Genomic DNA, 17,947 nt, shown 5'->3' with positions numbered 1-17,947 from the left:
CACATCGTGCTTCCTAATAAGTGCTGAACACATATATTAAATTTAATTTGCAGTTTCATGGATTATTTTTTTTCACCAGGGCTACCAAACAAATCATGAGCTGTTTTAGACCAATTGTGTATAATTGAACAGTGGGGAGTGTGCGGTTCATGTCATTGGTGCAGAAAACACACAAACAGTGAGGAGTAATAGCATTGTGTATAATATTCAACCGTATGGTTGAACAGAAATTGCCCCACGCAATTAAAGCTTATGTTGACTGGCAAAATAAAAAAAGACGAGTTAAATTTACACGTTTGTACTATACCATGAATCAAACTGCGACTTTGAGACACTACAGACAATTTCATACTAGAACACAATGTGTGACTACAATTGTTTTCCAGGTATTATATCATTTTTAATATAGCCTGCATGCCAGGAGTTAGATTACATACCACTCTCATACATGAACGCTAAATAAAAAGATATCGCCAGCAGCCCTAAGCTTTGTTTAGCACTAATCGACTGATCTTCATCTTTACTGTCCACATTACAGATATGCCCTAATGGTTTATACTGTACAACAACTGAATTGTAAAACATATCCTTTGAGATATTACCCAACTTCAGGATATGATATGAAATAAGAACCCTCCAAACATAAATCCAATAACATTAATATGGCTTCAAGCTTCAATCAACCAAGTGAAACATATAGCACTTGATTATTGGTGAACATATTTCCAAACATATTTTCAAGTCAATTGGCTCCAACAATAGTAAGCCTGACCAGACTTCCTGGGGCCCGAGGCAATTAGCAGCATTATCTGGTCCGTTAACTAGTCTAAACATGGGACCCAGTTTCATGTGACTTCTGATGCAAAGCACAGTGGAATCAAAATGTACAGGACAGAGGTGTGTGCATACACACACAGGATGAGTGACACACTCAGGGTGTGTGCAGTGCTGCCTGGCATATTAACCAGAGCATTACTGTTTAAAACAGCAGGTAGGGGAACAGCAGGTCCCTACTTCATCATGCCATTCAAGGGCCCTATTATGCTACAATTACCTAATGGCAAGGCTTGTAAATCATACATCATTCATGTGGAGCACTCAGAAAGCACAAGAGCGCTCCTCTCTCCCACCGCCCACTGCAGCACAGTGAGTTGCAGAGACGGGAGAAAGGGAATGGAACAGTAAGAATAGAATAATTAAAAAAGAAGGAAAGAATAACAGAAACAAACTATAGGAAATAAACAGAGAAGAAATAAAGAAAGAAAGGAGTCATAAAGCCAGGTTAATGGTTAAAGGTTAAATATAATAAAAGCTAAAACGAAAGGAATGGGGGGAGCAGGTGTTTGCTCCCTCCTTCAAATCATAAAGTATCAGCAGTAATACTTTTTTATTGGAAGCTGAGTGTATTCTGACTTATGCCTAACCACTTTGCTGTGTCTCTCAAAAACTTTTTCCAGATAAACTCAAAGAGCATACAGAAGATCTTCAAAACCCAGCTCTCCTGAAACAGGCTAAAGGTTTTCCACGGTATTCTAATTCAAACTTTGAACAAGTCTGCAATTATTCTGTTGGCGCACCACATAACATCAGTTTCATAATATCATTTTGTTTGTTTTTTGGATATAAAAATCCCATTTCGAACGACAAACATATGCCTGAAATAACTGCTGAAATATCAGTATCAGTTGTGTCCTTAAAGGATGGAGCCTGTTATGCCTTTAGAAATGTGTTTGTTGGTTTTCGGTTTCGACCATGTTGGAGTAGGCAGCATGTGTGAGGAGCTCTGACCTAACTTGCATGTTACTTTATCAAATTTAATATCAGGATCTCAGGACTGAAGTTATATAAGTATTTGGTTGCGTTGTATTGCCACACGCAACTAATGCCTACTTCCAGACAAAAACAGGCTGGTTTGACCACACGAAACACCATTGCTAACAAGCTAGCAGCCATGGCTTCTCCTGCTAGCGACCGCTCTTCCAAAGACGAGGGTATAACCATGACTCAACTGGTGGAAGAACTGTCTAAACAACGCGCTAGTTTAAAAGAAGACATTTCTACACTCATTCAGGCATCTCTTGGACCGTTGCACACTTCGGTGAATGCCCTAAAAGAGACCGTGGACAGCTTTCAACAACGCCTGACTACAACGGAATCCCTAGCAGGTGATAACTTTGACAAGGTTTTTGAAGCCGAAGCCGCTATCAAAACTCTGCGCACCCAGAATGCTACACTCTTGGATCGTGTTGACGACTTAGAAAATCGATCACGCAGAGCCAATTTGAGGATTGTAAATATTCCAGAAGGCAGTGAGGGGGATGAGGACACTGTTAAATTCATGTCGAACATGTTGATGGAGATTACGGGCAATGTGCTGTTTGAATCTACCCCTGCTCTGGAGAGAGCGCACAGAGTCGGCAAAAAGCCTGAAAAAGCTGGTCTACCCCCGCGTCCGTACGTGGTATGTTTTCACCGATTCCAAGAAAAGGAACGATTGCTGCAATGGGCTAGACAGCACACAACTACATACCGAAATGCTACCCTGAGAATATACCCAGACTTCAGCGTCAGTTTGTCTAGGAGACGTGCAGGATTCAACGACATCAAACAAGCCTTTTACACAAAGGGGATACAATTCCAGCTACTTTATCCTGCCATCCTGCGAGTCACACTATACGGGAAGACCTTCAGATTCAACACACCGGAGGAAGCAAAGGCTTTCTATGACCAAGAGGTAACGCGTGAAGACAACTAACCAGACTTTGGACTGATAGCCTGTGGAGTCAGGCACCTTCGCTGGAAGCTAGCTTACTGCTAACGCGTCTGAATAACTTTTCTATCTAGAAAATGGGAACTTGCCCTTTGAGTTAATCTTTTATTTTGCCTAACCTGCTGGGTTATGGGAACTATATAGTCCGATTATTGAACCGTTTTCTTTCTGGTAAGTGTCATTCGTAGGGTGACCAAACGTCCTCTTTTGCCCGGACATGTCCTCATTTTACGTCCTGTCCGGAGCATCCGGGGGGGTTTTATAAATTCATGAAAACGCCCGGTTTTCACTGTTGGGACCATTAAAAATTGACTGGCGCTTCCCCCCACCCCCCAACAATCGCAAGTGGGGGGTTTTATAAATTCATGAAAACGCCCGGTTTTCACTGTTGGGACCATTAAGCGAGTACTTAAATTGACTGGCGCTTCCCCCCACCCCCCAACAATCGCAAGTGGGGGGTTTTATAAATTCATGAAAACGCCCGGTTTTCACTGTTGGGACCATTAAGCGTGTACTTAACTTGACTGGCGCTTCCCCCCACCCCCCAACAATCGCAAGTGTCCTCTTTTTCGCCACCTCAAATCTGGTCACCCTAGTCATTCGTAGCTATTATTGTTTCAAGCGAGATTGGCCACCGACTGCCACCTGTTGGATATTAGACTGGGTCAACCCTTTACCTTGAGCTAATGCTAATCTAGCCGAGCCGTTTCTTTCTCTTTTTATGTACGCGGTCTACGTGACTGATGGATGTTTTGGTTATTTGATTACTTGTGCTTTGTGGTTAAGGTTACAACCTGAGAGTTTTGTTTTATGCTATTCTGTTTCACATTGTTAATGGTCAAAGGCCCTTCACAGTTTATGGTAGGAGAGGATGTACCGGAAAATTCGGGAGTTAGGAGTGAGCCTGCAGTCTGCTCTTGTTCTAGAGGCAGACATAGGAAGGATGAGGGTTGGGAGTGGTCCAATTTCTAAGATGACTGATTGTTTATTTTGTACTGAATGGAGTTTGTATACTGCTAAATGGGATTTTACTTTGTTTTTTATGATGCTTTTGTTTCTGGAGGTTATTGACATATATTACGGGGCGCACTCTCTTATGTTCTTTTTCTTTTTAACAGAACATGTCTTATGATATGAATAATGTTAGGGCTGAAGTAGGTGCAACACCAACTCGTTTTATTACTTGGAATGTAAAAGGAATGAATGGGCCAAATAAGAGAGCATAGATATTTTCCCACTTAAAGAAATTTAATGCAGAAGTAATATTTTTGCAAGAGACGCATTTGAAAATAGTAGACCAGGTCAGGCTTTGGAAGAACTGGGTTGGACAGAGTTTCCATTCTAACTTCAACACTAAAGCAAGGGGGACAGCAATCTTAATTCATAAAAAAATAATATTGTTTACGCCATCCCAAACAATCTCAGACCCCCAAGGACGATTTGTAATAGTATCAGGGTCACTCTTTAATACTCCAGTAGTTCTAGCAAGCATATACGCCCCAAATTGGGACGATTTCAGCTTCATAAATAAACTTACTTCTCTTATTCCAAATTTGAATTCACATAGGCTAATTCTTGCTGGTGACTTTAACACTGTTATGGATCCAGCCATGGATCGCTCCAACCCTAAGACTTTAGCACGCTCCAAAATGTCTCAAGCTCTTAGTGAATTTTTAGATAAGACGGGTAGTGTTGATCCATGGAAGTTCTTCTATCCACACAAAAAGGAATTCTCCTTTTTCTCACACGTTCATCGTACGTATAGTAGGATAGATTTTTTCTGAATTGATAAAACACTTCTTCCTGCTGTCAAGAATACAGAGTACACTGCCATTGTTGAGTCAGATCATGCACCAGTGTCTCTTGATCTTTTATTCGCTCAAAATCTGACGCAGCATAGCGCCTGGAGATTAAATACAGCCCTTCTGACAGATAGTCACTTTTGCGATCACATATCTAAGGCGATAGATGACTTTATGCTATTTAACCAGTCAGACTCCATATCTCCATCTACTTTATGGGAGACGCTAAAAGTTGTTATAAGAGGGGAGATTATATCATACACTATTTCACGCAATAAAAAGAGAAATCAGAAGGAACAAGAACTCATTGAGTCAATAAGATGCACAGACCAGCAATATTCCACCACCCCAACTCCAGAGTTATTTAAAAAGAGAGTTGCACTGAAATCTCAATATGATTTATTGTCAACAGAAAGAACTGAGAAACATCAGCTGTGGTCCCGAGCATGGGGAGAAAGCAGGCCGTCTCTTGGCCTATCAGCTGAAATGTAGAGCCGCATCTCGTTTAATCCCACAGATTCGCAATACTCCACAGTCATTGACCATAGACCCAGTTGAAATTAATAATGCTTTTAAAGAATTTTACTCGGAACTATATACATCTACGTCCCCACAAGATAACTCAAACATGATAACTTTCTTGGATAGTATAGATATACCAAATATAGATGCGGCTGCTAAAGATAATCTTGATAAACCCATATATCTGCAGGAGATTGTTGATTCCATTCAGAAAATGCAAAGTGGCAAATCACCAGGGCCTGACAGCTATCCTGTGGAATTTAAAAAAAGATTCTCTTCTCAACTTGCTCCCATCCTACTTGAAATGTTTAATCATTCTTTTAATCAGAATCATTTACCACAGACTCTGACTGAGGCATCCATTTCACTTATTTTAAAGCCAGGCAAGGACCCACTTGATTGTGGGTCCTACCAACCTATATCCCTGCTAAACTTGGATGTCAAGATTTTAGCTAAACTTCTTGCCTCAAGATTAGATAATGTAATATCCCAAATCATCTCAATAGAACAAACTGGATTCATGAGAGGCCGTCACTCCTTCACAAATATACGCAAACTCCAAAGTGTTATACATTCTGCAGAGTCCAGGAAGATACCCGAAGTTGTTGTCTCCCTGGATGCTGAAAAAGCATTTGATAGAGTTGAGTGGTGTTATTTATTTACTGTCTTGGAGAGATTTGGTTTCGGCTCTGATTTCATTTCTTGGATCCGCTTATTATACACCGCTCCTAAAGCATCAGTAATTACTAATAAATTATCTTCCCAACTATTCCCTCTGTCAAGGGGCACACGTCAGGGATGTCCCCTCAGCCCTTTGCTATTCGCACTAGTTAAGTTAAGTTCAGAACAGCCCCCGACATTCTTGGAATCCATAGGATGGAAACTGAATACCGAGTCTCTTTATATGCAGATGATCTGCTGCTTTATATTTCAGATCCAGCGTCATGCGTTCCTAACATTATTAATATCCTAAATGACTTTGGACTTTTCTCAGGTTACAAATTGAACCTTTCCAAAAGTGAATACTTTCCAGTCAATAATCTAGCCCTTCAGATATTAGACAATGAACTCCCTTTCCGTATGTCAAAGACTGGCTTTAAATACTTAGGGATACAAGTCAACAGTGTTTTCTCTGATCTTTATGAAAATAATTTCAAACCCCTCTTACTCAAATTGGAAGCAGATTTAAAGAGATGGTCTTTCCTTTTCTTATCTCTTACAGGTAGAGTTAATTGTATAAAGATGAACGTCTTACCTAGATTTTTGTATCTATTTCAATGTCTCCCAGTCTTTTTGTCTAATTCTTTCTTCCAGTCTTTGGATAAGTTAATTTCTTCATTCTTATGGGCTGGCAAAAATCCTAGAATCCGTAGAGAACTTTTGGAAAGACCTAGAGACCAGGGTGGCTTAGCACTTCCCAATATGAAAAAATATTACTGGGCGTCCAATATACAAAAAGTAATATACTGGTATCAGGCTCCAGAACTGGATTGGTGCAAAATTGAGGCAAACTCTTGCATTTCTACCTCACTCTCTGTTTTAATTACAGCAAAATTACCATTCTCACCATCCAAGTTCTCATCAAGCCCAGTGGTAACTTCCACTCTTAAAATATGGGCACAATTCAGACAAAAATTCAAGCTTAAAGATTTCTCTGTGTATAGCCCAATTTGCGACAACCACCTCTTCCCTGCAGCCAGAATCGACAACACCTTCACATTGTGGCATAGAAATGGTCTGGCTATATGCTACAACTTTTACATAGATGGTCTTTTTGGCACTTTTACTGATCTTTCTGAAAAATTTCACTTACAGCGGTCAAGCTTATTTAGATACTTTCAGGTCCGTCACTTTATTCAAAGCCAGAGTGCAACATTTCCTGCTTTACCAACGGATTCAGGACTTGAGATGATTTTGCGGGCCCCCATTCAGCACAAGAGACAGATCTCAAACATCTCAAATATAATTACTTCCCTTCAAGAAACGTCACTAGACTGGCTTAGAACTAAATGGGCTGAAGAACTTGGGATGGACATATCTGAAGCAGTCTGGGACTGCGCTCAGGTTAGAGTTAATGGAACATCATCCTGTGCCCATCTCAGCCTGATACAGTTCAAGGTTTTTCACAGAATCTATTACACCAAGTCCAAACTATCCAAAATGTATCCTGACATCCAAGATAGCTGTGAGCGCTGTAAATTAGCACCAACAAATATGGCTCACATGTTTTGGACCTGTCCTAAATTAAGAGAATTTTGGTCATCTATTTGCAAAACTTTGAACGATGCATTTAATACCAAAGTGAAACCCTCTGCAGAAATGGCCATCTTTGGAGTATTTATTGATGAGAGCTTGCTGACCACTGATAAGAAGAATGCTTTCGCTTTTGCCTCCTTGCTAGCCCGTAGAAGAATAGTCTTACAGTGGAAATCTCCTGATCCTCCTATAGTGTCTGTCTGGCTCAGCGACCTAATGTTTTTCCTGAAATTAGAGAAAATTCAGTACTTCACCAGAGGATCAATACGAACATTTCACAAAATATGGGACCCATTGATTTAGTATTTTGACAGGCTCAACACCCTCCCGTAGGACAGTTGGGCCCTGATGTGTTTTGTTTTGACCAAGCATAACTAAAGGCATGTAATAGAGTGCGGAATGCCCCCCCTCCTCCTCCTCCATTGTTTTTATTAATTTATATATTTTTTTAATTATTATTATCATTTTTTTTTTAAATTAAATTTATTTCTCTATTAATGTTAGTATTCTGAATTATGTTCATTATGAGTATGTATTTTTTATTATTATTTATTTTTATTCTTTTTACCGCAGTATTATTGTGGGTGGGCGGGATTTGTTTGACAAATAATGTAAAAAACAATTCAAGACATAGTATTTAAATACATCCTGTATTGTACTACCTTTCTTGAATAAAAAAGATATTGTTAAAAAAAAAAAGAAAGACATGTGTTTGTTACTCTGCTATCATAGTTTAATGCGATTTGTTTATTTTCGCAACCATGGCAATATATAAGCAGTGCATGCTGGGAGACAGGACGTAAATTTGCCGTGCCGCGATCAGATACAGTTGTGTGAGCACATCCAGTCATCAGCTCCTCAGTTAAAGGCTATTCTTTCTCTCTCTTTGCTAAGGCAAAGTCTGTAAGCATAAATGCATGTTATAACATTACGTCGTCAAGTATTTTGAGTTTGTGAGTATATTCAGACGGCTAAGACACTAATTGTGTTGCTAGGCTAAGTTAGTGCTAAAGTTAGCTTTCTGCTTTACCGTTGCTTGCTATTTGGTTAGCTTGACCATATCTCATTGTTCTGTGTTTACAGGTTCACAAGATTCCCAGTAAACTTCATGGAAACGAATCATCTGTGTCCTGGGGTTTTGGGGAGTGTTTAAACTGAATGGAAACATAGCCCATGACAGAGCCGTACTGCTGAATCTGTGTGTGTGTGTGTGTGTGTGTGTGTGTGTGTGTGTGCGTGCGTGTGCGTGTGCGTGCGTGTGTGCTTTCCCTCGCTGACGTCTTGCTGCTAAATGAATTTTGATGGCATATGATAACTCTAGCAGTTTAAAAACAGCAGCCCCAGAAAGCTTCATGCAGGGATATAGGAGTTTTTGTGTTTTCAGCAGAATCTCTGAGTTCTCCTGCAGCAGACAAGGTAAGCAATATTTCTAAACGGACTAGTGAGAACAAATGCATCAATTCCACACAGGCAACCACTGACACAAAGACACTTTTATGCGACTTTGTTGAAAGGTTTGCAGGAAGAAAAGGAGTTTGAAGTGGAAGGAATGGATTACAAGATCAAGCTCAACTGTCAGTGTGCTGATCTGCCAAATGTCAAATAATACATATTCAATTGTTTGGCCAGCCACAGCAAAGAGGCAGTGCTCTACGAGGAGTCCAAGCTGAGATGGCTGACATTTCAGCCTTCAAGAGACTGACAGCTGCACATAAAAACACACTCAAACCCAGGGACAAATGTGTATGTGGCCAGCATTAATACTTAAATCTTTCATATAAGTTAGACTTTTAACTTTGTACTGCAACAAGCTAGGTTTGGACAGGAAGCTTGTGAAGTCAAAAACATGCACCCTGACCTCCATAGATGATCTGTCTACTGTTTATTTGAATATTAAAGTACTGAGTAGCATTGCTTTCAAATATTCCAGGTTTTTGTTTTTGGCACTCGCACCTCTTTTTGTTCAAAATAAATGAACAAAGTGCTGTTTGCCTTTATAGAGAGGTGTTTCAGTCATTACACTAAGCTATGATTGCTGATCCTATTGAAGCTCTAAGCATATATCTGCTATCCAATCTCCAGACTCGAGAAAGTCCCATTAGAAATCAATTAAGGAGGTCTCAAAATCTGTATTCTAATCTAAAACCAAATCAAAAACCAATGTTTATGCTTGGTAAAAAATGCTTACCTCCACAGGGTACCGATGACCATTGATGCTGTGTTCGGAGCCTTCAGATCCATTGTTAGGACCCCAATGAAACTCCACTTTTTCTGCCTTAAACCTCCCTGGTAGGCCTGCTCCCCGAACAAAGTAGTCATCCTTTAACATAATGGCCACTGGAAGAAAGACAAACAGTCATAATGAATTTCATTTTCAGTTGTCAAAATACATACAAAGGTAAAAGCACGTTTTGAAGAAATTGTAGACATATAATTGATGACTGTTGTTTAAGAGGACATATTCTGCTCATTTTCAGGTGTATAAGTGTCTCTACTGGGACATGTCTCCATGCTTTAACGTTCAAAAATATCTTTATTTTTCTCATACTGCCTGTGCTACAGCACCTTTTTTCACCCTCTGAAATCTCTCTGGTTAGCTGGCCAGCTCTGTTTTGATTGGTCAGCCGCTAAGAGATGTCCCGCCCCTGAGCCTCTTATGTACAATATGTTGGAGTGCTAGCCAATAGGAGTGCAGGTGTTCCATAGTAATTTCACTTTGTCCAAAGAATATGTGTCAGGCAGTGGGGGGAAAAACAACAAAAAGAGAATATGGCTTCTCTGATGAAAGGGCAAATCTAAAAAGAAAGTAGTCAGCACTCAAATATAGGTGTGTGAGCGTGAACGAACCCTGATCACACAAGACAATTTCTGTCATTACTAAGCCTCTTTCCAATAGGGGGGCAATTTTCCTGAAAAATAGTTATTTGAAGCCATTTTAAACTGCCGTACAAGATCCACTTTCCTGAAATATAGTGAGAACACTCTTAAATATCTCTTCAATGATTCCTGTGTTCCTTTACCAGTACAGCCATAGTTCATCAGACAGTTCTATCCCATTTACAGACACAGCATTTTACAATTCTGTGCTTATGAATGTTGTTAGTGTAGAACATGAAAATGCAACAGTAATATAAGAGACAACAGCCGTCAGAATATCAGACAGGCTGTAAACAGTTCACCCCGATGAATAGAAGCACAGATTTGGAGGTCAAACTGAAAGTTAGGGCAAGCTTGGTCTAGAGAGGGTACAGCTTTAGATTGGTTTTATTCCTATCTTTGTAATAGGAAATATGTGGCCGTTGGTGACTTTATATCTGCAGACAGTGCCTCAGGGCTCAGTCCTTGGACCTTTTTTGTTCTCCATGTTTATGTTTACCTCTAATCTTTCATAACCAACACATGGGTTAGATTTTAATGAACAACATGACTGATCTTAAACACAATCCTGCCTCAAAAAAACTAAAAAAAAGCTCTCTCTAAACCCAGAATATTTTGCCATGTAGGATTTGCCCAGATGCTCGAGAATGATTTATCAAATCGCAGCAGGGTGAACAGTCCACGGGAGGTATTGGTGGGGTCTGTAATGAATCCTGGACCAATGCTCCAATAACAGACTCAGCTGACTTCACTATCCTCTGTATGGACTTGCAGTTCCAGTTTTTGCAATTCCCATGTTTAGATTTAACCACACCGACTTCCGCATTAACGTAGCTCTACAGATAGCTGGGGTAGATTGAACACTTGGTTGGGGATGTGTGAGATCTGACTTGTTGAACTCAGAAGCTGTAGATACAGAGTTTGTGCTGGCAGATTGGGACTTGTTGAAGCCAACTGTCCTCTCTTTTGTCTTGTTAACATTGAGTGCCAGCTGCTCCACCTTGTCTCTGTTCATCTGAAAAGGCACAGCGCTTTTGTATAGTCATATACAGTATATACTTATTATTTATTTTACAGTTTTATTAGCGAGATTCCCTTTTAAGTTATTTTTTAACTTTCATTATTACCTTTATTAATATAATTATTTGATATATATATATAGATATATATATTTAATATATTTGTAAATATGTGGTAGTGGGTTTTGTAATGTCCCCCATCTCTGAGGTCACTCTGTGAGAAAGTCCAGGATCTTTGTACGAGATGAGACCTTCACGACCCAATTGGCCCATCTTTCATATCAGCTCTGGGGGAATTATTGTAATGCTTAACAGAAATCAATAAAGAACTTTTTAAGGGTGTTCTTGTTATCCAGGTGTGACAGGGCTAGCTGTTGGGCAGAGGAAATGGGACCCCCTGAGGACCTCTTTGGGCCATATGATAACTGGTTGGGGTCAATTGATATGGGCTGACAGGATCTCAAAGCAATTCATGATAATTGCTGTGACAGGGAGTTTGTCATTGAGGCAGGACACGCTGGACAGCACTGGGATGATGACGGTGGTGGTTTCAATATGGTGAAGATGTTGGTACATCAGCCAGCTGGTCGGCCCTTCTCTAAACACACAACGAAACACCTGTTTGGACCCGCAGCATTCACTCTAGAAAGGGGCCCTGAGGAAAGACAAAATAACAGCTTGTCTGGGGGGAGCTGTCTTCCACATGGGCATGTCGTTAGCGGTTCTGAACCGTGCTTTGAAAATAACTCAGTGCCTCTGGAACCCAAATCATTTTATTTTTTGATGATGGAGAAGCAGATATTATTCCTATACTTTGAGTATTGCAGCTGCTGGTTAAAATTGCATAACATTTTGGCTTACAGTGCCAAAATAATTTATAAATAACACCAGAACCACAGAGGAGGTAATTTTCTACCCCTGCATTTTCAAAACACACACATTTAAACTTCATGCATTTCCCACTATTTAGTATATTTATCATCTAGTGGTTTTGTGGGATGAAAAGAAAACACTACGATTTGTACCGCCAAAGGTCATTTGTACCCCACAAAGAGACAGCTGAATATATGCTTTAGTGTCTGTTTTATTAAATGGTTCAAAACAATTTCCATCCCATCCATAACATGTTAATGAAACCACGTTCAATTTCAAGAAGTTTAGCCGTGAATTAAACTACTGTGAAGTCTCTGAATTGGGTTTGTTCTGCAGGAGGTGTGTGTGTGTGTGTGGGGGGGGGGGGGTAATCCACCGCCTCCCAGCCTGCCTTCACAGGTTCATCACAGCATCTCCAGCAGGTGATCCCTCCACAGATAAAGCGCATTTAGATACAGTCTATTCATAGCTTGTGAAGAAAATGCAGGGACATTTGTCTCTTCAGATGCATTATCTACGGGGGAGAGCTGAAACTTCACACCAGTTTGCTATGCAGCTGTTTGAGTTTGCATTTTGACATGGCTCTCTACATGCCATGGCACCCAACTGAATTATGCTCTGCTGAATTTGGTACTTTGCAGGTGGCCATCGTCATCATCATCATCGTCATCATCATCATCATTATCTCTTTCTCTCTGTGTGAGTAGTCTGGGTGGCCTTGGGGAGATGCTTTGAGCCTCTGAAAGTGGCTCTCCATCAAACGTGTCAGGATATTTTTCATGCTTTGATGGGTTCTTCTCTTTCTCTGCCTGTGTCTCTCACTCCTATCTCGCTGTTTGTGCAAGCAGGTGTCAGCACTGGTGATCCTCTACCTGAAGGTCGGCTAATCGGTCCACTACCACAGGGAATGACAAGACACATTGTGTCCGCCTCGCCTGATTAAGCTACCTGCTCTCAGACAAACTGATGTCTCACATCTCAGCGACGTATTGCCATCCACTCATGATGCTATGACTGGGAAGTGGACAGGACATTTACTCACTCGCTGTGACCTTAATCAGTCACTGAAAATTGAGAAGGAAAACAGTTAGGCTACAGTAACAAGGCCGCTGAGGGAAGTTGCAAGCGTGGAAGGATCCTTGAGTCTTTAGCTATTCTGTCCTTCAATGACAAGACTGCCATTTTGCCAGTTTGAGCTAAATTAATGTACACAGTGTTTAAGCATGTTGAAGCTGAATATGACACTAATGAGTCAGGTTTAAAAAAGAAAAGACATCATTTCCCTTTAACTGTGCTCGAGTGGTCGCAGTTTTAACTTCTGACCAAGGCCTGCAGTGTTTGTGGTGTGTTATATGATGTACATTCTGCAGCTATCACTGTAAAGGACAAATAAAATGATGTATTGATATGTGTTAGATGCCTGGTGTGTTTCTCAAATGTCTTCCATCACACTCCTCTCAGTCTGATACGCAGCCTGCTGTCATGAGTCCCGGTGAAGGAGAGAACAGCGGCTCACTGGCCATGAGGAGCCTGAAGCACCTGTCCTAAACAGATCTGTTCTAAGTATTGGGATGCTCTTGGGCATCATTGCTCTCTTTTAAATCCCAATGTATTTTAAGACTTAATAAAATACATTATTTAAAATGTTTTTCATAAAAATAATGTTTTTACCGTATAACATTATGAAAATACTTGACATACATTTTTTTTTATTAAACCCAAGTTAAATGTTGAAGTTGCTCGGTAATAAAGGCTAATCCACTTCATGTACTTCATATAATGTAGGGTCTAATCCCGCGGTCCCCAAGCCCCGGTCCGCGGCCCAGTACCAGTCCGTGGGTCATTTAGGAACGGGCCGGACAGAAATTTTAAATAAAAAAATCTTAAAGTGATTATCAGTCTAAAAGATATTTTATTTAAAAAAAATGACCGATACATTAATCAACACGTCAATACCACAGGTCAAGACGCTGATCTCATTCCCGTGATACGTCTCTGTGTGGAGATGTGTTCTCTCTGCTGAGCTCCATGTGTTTGTTGGCCTATATTTGTCTGCCGCACACCGGTACTCGTTTCAAGAACATATTTTGATCGTGATAATTTAGCAGGGGAGCTCATGAAATGTAGACTGAAGCCTGATGTTTACAGAAGACAGGAAAGATATATTCCGGCTGTGATTGGGTGTTTCTCGTCACTTCACAAGCGGTGCCGGTTCTGACCCAAGGTGAAATTACTTTCAACTAAGGACGCAGCCGTAAGTGGTGTCTTATGGTTGCGGCAAATGTAAATTTTCCTCAGAAAAAAAGTCCCGGAGCGGTGTTCCGTTAAGCTCCGGCAGCACTACAGCCCAGTATCCCCCCTTACTTTGAAGGCTGGCCGTGAAAATATAGTCTTACATGAAACCGGTATGTAGCGCAAAAAAATACAAATAATTAATTTGTCACTGTCGCGCATTGCACTCTGGGATATGGAAGACCTCGGAGCATACATGAGATGTGTCTTCCAAATCCGGGAAAAGAAGGCTGGATTCGTAGCCTAGAAATCTAGACGCCCCTAGCGACCGCAAATTGAATTTGCTGCTGGGGCGGTCTAGTCAACCCTCGTCAGTTAGCAAGGCTGCTCGGGCCACGGTGGTTCGGACCAATCAAATCGTGAGGAGCGAGATCGGGGGCCGGGCTACCTAGTGACGACAGAGGTGCGACGTTTCAGTGTGTAGTTTTAGAGAGAGGTAAACTGGCTGATCCCAATGGCTAATCCTAGCGAATTCCTAGCGTCTTTCGATTTGGCTTTGGCAGCGACTCTTGAACATTTGAATATTCAATTTACTTTGCGAGACGAGCAGATAACGGCACTCATTAATCTCTCGGCAATCGTTTTGTCTTCTTCTGTCTGTCGAAGATAAGTACCGAATTTGAAAGCACGCCAGATATTCTCAAGTTTTTTTTGCAAAAACGGCAACAATCACTCAGTTCCATGTTTCACAAAGTTCGGTTTACTAGTGACTACACTCCACCATGTACTTCCCGTCGCGCGGACTACGTAATCTTCTTCATAGCTCTGATTGGTTGTTCGCCATCCTATTGCGTGGCGTTGAGTGCAGAGGCAACTTGACAGACAACCGTTGATCCCGCCCACACTGCCTTCGAGCTAGACTAGACCCCGGTACAGCTTTTTGCTGTAGGGGTTTAGCTTGCTAGGCTACTGGATTCGTTGACCGCATTCGGAGGAGTCTTGTCTTGTTTTAAAATTGGGACAGCCTTCTTTCGGCGGAAGTGACGTATGCGGTCTACGAATCCGGCCCCAAGAGGATGTGGCCGCTCGATTGGGACACAGCTGGAGAAATGTTGCCAGTAATTGTTGTTCATTTTAATCAAACACATATCTATAAATAATAACACCACAGAAGCTGATAATGCTGCAGTGGTCTCTTCATTTTTTTCAAAGCTGTATATAACGTTGTAGGTAACATCCAGCACAACCTCTAGGGGACACTGACTGGGATTTAGAGTATATACCACAAAAAATGAAAAAAATGGTTTCAAGAAATGTATCAATCCTGACAGAATAGTTACCACACTCATTAAGAGCTACTTTAACTTCAGTTTTATTGGAAAACAATTGCTCATATCAACTCATTTATCCTGTAAATTAGCTCAGCATGCTTACTGATGGCTCAAAGAAGCAATTGTGGAATGCAAATCAGGTATCCGACATCCCATGACTCGACCTGCAGGAACTTTAAACAGCTGCTGGTGCCATATTTTTAATTGATCTTCTTTGTCTGCCCTGTGTAGCTGTTTGACAGTTAGTTGACATTAGCCTGAGTGGATAACGGTATAATTAATGCTCTAACTGCAACAACTAATGGCACGTTTATGGGCAAAACTTAACAAGCAGCAAGTGTTATAGGGTGTTTTACCAGCATTCAAATAGCCTGCATATTATGATGTTGGAATACAGGAAGCCCAATAAAGTCTATCATGGCTGGGAAACTGAAACACCAAGAGTGGCAGTGTATGCCCCACCGGAGAGATAAACTGGGAGTGAGCAGCAAGTGTGTCTGAACTGCTGTGTGAGGGAGAAGGTGTAAGGCAGGTTCACACTCCAGGTGTTTGATGGTCTGGTTGGAGAGGTGATCTGTTTCTTGTTAAATCATAACACGCAGCTAACATCTGGAAAACACTCCTGCATGCAATTATTCATATTGTTCACCACGGACGCAAAGCAAAAATGTGCAAGTTTGAACGCGGCTATCGCGTTCAAACTATACTTACTATAGCGTGACTCAAACAAGAGGCGGGGATTATCTCCATGTAGATACCACAGTGGATACTAACAACAACATTTGCACATTTTACCGTGATTTAATTGTAGTGCACTTGCCAAAATGATCCAGAAAAAACAACATACTGATACAAATTAGAACAAGAAAACTTGGAATTATGCTCTGACGTGTGCTTACACGGCAGTCAAAGCACTTTGAAAATGTGTGTTTAATAAAGGGAGATCCTATCGAACAAGCAAGGCTAAGCTTACACGTGGCTGCTCCGTCCACAATCACAACGACGCCTGTGTTGCCTCTCCAGGCATTTAATATTATTACATTTATTTCTTAAATAATTACTTTACAGTTTAAATTAGCTAATGTAAAAATTAATATTATTTTGTTGTTTTAGTTTTTGCGACGACGTCACTTCCGGTTTAGTCACTTCCGGTTCAGTCTCTTCCGGCGATCTTCCTGTTGAACTTAGCTGGGTAGAAAGAATGGCCGACATGTGCATCGGAACATAATCAATCAGCATCCACTTGGAGGCATCAGAGTGGCAATGCCGTGAGTTGTTTGATTGTTAAAGGACATGTTGAAGATGTTATATTATGATGGATTTAGTTCGAAAAACTGTTTGATGTGTTGTATACAAGCTAAAAAGTGATGCAATTGTCAATCAGAATGCCTCATTTCAGTATTGGACAGTTTCTGTTGTTATTTATAACTATGCATAACGTGATGTTAGTCATAAGGTTGTCATAAATAGACACAATATTTTTGTATTATTGTATTTGCAGTTTTCACCGTCTGTTGATGAAGAAGTGAAAGTAAAAGGTCAAGCTTACTACGACTTTGTCTCATTGGCTACGGTTTAACTCAGTGTTTAGTCAGAGTTTCGACACACTGCACGAGAACAGTACAGTGAAAAGGCAGCATTGGATGTTTTGAAGTGGTCGCGATGGCAACAAGCAACAGGTCGGCTGTCGGCAGTGCTAGGAGCAGCAAAACATCAGCATCATCAGTAAGGGCAGCCCATGCTCGGGCTGAAGCAGAAGCAGCAAAGGTGAGAGCTTCATATGCTAGCCAGGAGGCTAAGCTAAAATTGGAAAAGGCTGCTAGAGAAGCAGAAAGAGCTACTAGAGACGCTCAAAATAAATTGGAAACTATAAGGTTAGACACAGAGTTGGAGGTGCTAACCCTTCATAGAGAAGCTGACGCAGCCATAGTGACAGCTCGAGTGTTGGAAGACGCAGAGGCGATGCAGTCTGTTATCGAAGACGGGAAATCTGAATCCGAAAAGGGGAAAATCGAACGCACCAGTGAATACGTTCTATCCCAGATCAGCCTTAAAAATCGTTCTCCTTCCTCACCCTTACCCGTTGCTCCCTCACTCAAAGCAAGGTCACATGACAGCTTCATATCATGGCATCCACCTGTGGAAGACGATTCACAATTACAACCTGTCAGCAGGGAAAATGCAGACATCAAGCAACCGTCTCCACCAGAATTATTTGACCCAACTAAAACTGAAACAAAGGCTAAGGTTAGTAGAGCCAACCCC

General features: G+C 41.0%; 1 protein-coding gene across 1 annotated transcript in view; it reads right to left on the bottom strand.

Moving 5' to 3' along the window:
- Nucleotides 1-17,947, bottom strand: part of LOC134883277 (receptor-type tyrosine-protein phosphatase gamma-like) — a 407,948-nt gene that overhangs the window by 145,527 nt on the left and 244,474 nt on the right. The window contains exon 4 of the mRNA XM_063911578.1: nucleotides 9,539-9,687. Within this exon, the coding sequence (XP_063767648.1) occupies nucleotides 9,539-9,687 (149 nt within the window). The remainder of the gene's footprint in view (nucleotides 1-9,538; nucleotides 9,688-17,947) is intronic.

This window comes from Eleginops maclovinus, chromosome 20 (assembly GCF_036324505.1).
Source record: "Eleginops maclovinus isolate JMC-PN-2008 ecotype Puerto Natales chromosome 20, JC_Emac_rtc_rv5, whole genome shotgun sequence".
Lineage (NCBI taxonomy): Eukaryota > Metazoa > Chordata > Actinopteri > Perciformes > Eleginopidae > Eleginops > Eleginops maclovinus.
Note: the sequence above shows the minus strand (reverse complement) of the source record. Positions and strands in the feature narration are given on the sequence as shown.